The sequence below is a fragment of the Nannospalax galili genome, unplaced genomic scaffold, assembly GCF_000622305.1.
Source record: "Nannospalax galili isolate Female #2095 unplaced genomic scaffold, S.galili_v1.0 C49880418, whole genome shotgun sequence".
NCBI classification, from domain to species: Eukaryota; Metazoa; Chordata; class Mammalia; order Rodentia; family Spalacidae; genus Nannospalax; species Nannospalax galili.
The window spans coordinates 742-3,415 of NW_008481342.1; the positions used below are offsets into that span (position 1 = coordinate 742).

The following is a 2,674-nucleotide window of genomic DNA, read 5'->3' on the forward strand; positions in this document are numbered from 1 at the left end:
CATACCCAGAGCTTAGTACAAAACTTGAAAATATTCAATTAATCCTTGTTGAAATGGTATATTAGCGTACACATGTATATTTGTTGCACGTATGTGCATATGTACATGTACATTCCTCACTAATTGCGTAGTTTGCCTGTCAAGTGTAATTTTTCTTTTTTTGTTGCTGCTGTTTTTATTTTTTATTTTGACAGGGTCTCCCTAGTCCCAGCCTGACTGGAAGTCACTACAGGGATGAGGCTGGCCTCGATCTCACAGAGATCCACCAGTCTCTGCCTCCTGAGGCCTGGGCTTTAAAGGTGCACCACAACGCCCAGAAGTCTAAATTTTTCAATGCGTGGTTCTGCAGGTTGGTGCTGGTCAAATTCTTGTGTTTGAAATCCTGTCTTTTCCTTCTCTTTTAGGCATGGAATTCAACCTGTGAGAACTGGATGGCTGCAGAGGTGGCCTTGGAAAAATATTATCTTTCCATTTTTTATGGGTTCGAGTTCGTTCTGGGAGTGCTGGGGAATGTCACTGTAGTGTTCGGCTACCTCTTCTGCCTGAGGAAGTGGAACAGCAGCAACATCTATCTCTTTAACCTCTCCATCTCTGACTTAGCTTTCCTGTGCACCCTTCCCATGCTGATAAGAAGCTATGCCAATGGATACTGGATGTATGGACATGTGCTCTGCATAAGCAACCGATTTGTGCTCCACGCCAACCTGTACACCAGCATCCTCTTCCTCACTTTCATCAGCATCGATCGCTACCTGCTCATGAAGTACCCCTTTCGGGAACACATTCTGCAAAAGAAAGAATTCGCTGTTTTAATCTCTGTGGGTATCTGGGTCTTAGTAACCTTAGAGCTGCTACCCATCCTCCCTTTCATAAATCCTGTCATAACAGACGAGGGCACCAGCTGCACTGACTATGCAAGTTCCGGAGACCCGAGATACAACCTGGTTTACAGCCTGTGCCTGACCTTGCTGGGCTTCCTCATTCCCTTGTCTGTGATGTGCTTCTTCTACTACAAAATTGCCGTCTTCTTGAAGAGGAGGAACAGGCTGCCGGTCAGCGCTGTGCCACTGGACAAGCCCCTGCGTCTGGTCGTCCTGGCAGTGGCTGTCTTCTCCACGCTCTTCACGCCCTACCATGTCATGCGCAACGTGAGGATAGCATCACGTCTGGGCCACTGGCCGCAGGGATGCACCCAAGTGACCATCAATACCCTGTACATCATGACTCGGCCTTTGGCCTTCCTGAACAGTGCCATCAATCCTGTCTTCTACTTTCTCGTAGGAGATCACTTCAGGGAGATGCTGATGAGTAAGTTGAGGCAACTCTTCAAGTCCCTTACAACCTTCAGGGTGTGAGCTTGTGGACGCTGGTGTTCATTCGGCCAAGGCATTTGACAAATTGCACATGCATCTGAGCGTAACCAGAAGGAGACTGCCTTAACCCAGAGACGTGAATCAGAGCAGGGCCCAATCTTACTAGCCACCTTCTGGCTTCGGCCTGGCTGAGGACTGGAGTGCTACGTGGGCTACGGGTCCGGGCTACAGTCTGTTTTAATTGGTAGACGTGAATCAGAGATGCACCTTTCTGCCTGATTTTTAAGTAGTTCCCAGACTGTGGGGGGAAAGGTCCCGAAAGGTGTAGTTATCTCCACCTAAGAACCGAGCAGAAGCAAATTAATGCTATCCGTTTCAGTGCTTAAAATCCCAAACCCTCACAGTTGGAAGACCTTTCTGTGAAAAAAGAATGAGACAGGCATATCAGCATGTTGCACGTAGTCTGTCATTGGCCAGGCTGTAAAATGTATGTTGACCATGTTCTCTGTTGTTCTTACAATATTAAAACTTTATGTGAAAAACAAATGGCTAAATGTATAGTATACACCCTAAACTATTATTTTTACAAAATACATTCTTGAGAAAATTTAAATAACAGCAATCATTAAGAATGCATTACAATGAGTTTTTCTGGATTTATCATGAATTGAGGTTTACGTGTACCTTACAAGTCCTTCTCTATTGCATACGTTACAGCAGAAAGAATATTAGTTTTGGTTGAATAGGACCTAGAGTCAAACAGAATCAGCATTTGAGGCTGATGATCAGGAAATTTAGAACTAAGAAAATTTAAACATCATAAAATTCTGTAGTAATTTTATTCAAATACTGGAGAGACATGTCAAGGACAGTTACAGAAAATTCATATTTCCAGAACTCAAAATACTTGTCAGCAAGTCAGAGCAAAATAAAACACAGAAAAGTGAATCTGTTGTTTTGATGGCAGTTGTGCTGTCTGAAATTTCAACATCACAATCTGGTTCCCAGTTCATGGAAATACACCTACTAAAGTTCATCATCCTTTTTGCTCTGGATTAAACAGTGAACTTGGAAACATTATCAGCAAACTAGGAAATAAGAAGGAAGGGCGTTACTAACACCATATTCATTGGGTTATTTTCTCTTTTAGAAGGAAAACCACAGCTTTGCTCTCTCCTTCCTTTTTAAACTTTTAATAAGCACTGGAATAATTTTCAAGAACCACTTCATCTTAAAGAGAGTTATCCTATCCAGAGATGTTTTCACAGAAAATCTCATAAGACAATTAGAGGATAATTTCCCAAAATAAATTATGTTCTGAAATTATAGTATTAATGTGCATGTTAATACAAGTTATCTTA

At 42.5% G+C, this 2,674-nt stretch overlaps 1 protein-coding gene across 1 annotated transcript; it reads left to right on the forward strand.

Annotated features, from left to right (window-relative positions):
* Nucleotides 1-404: 404 nt before the first annotated feature.
* Nucleotides 405-2,451, forward strand: Sucnr1 (succinate receptor 1; the record flags this gene model as incomplete). The annotated part of the gene is made up of 1 exon (XM_008826566.3): nucleotides 405-2,451. A coding segment is annotated over one exon (951 nt), but the record flags the coding sequence as incomplete, so codon positions are not given.
* Between the last annotated feature and the right edge of the window lie 223 nt (nucleotides 2,452-2,674).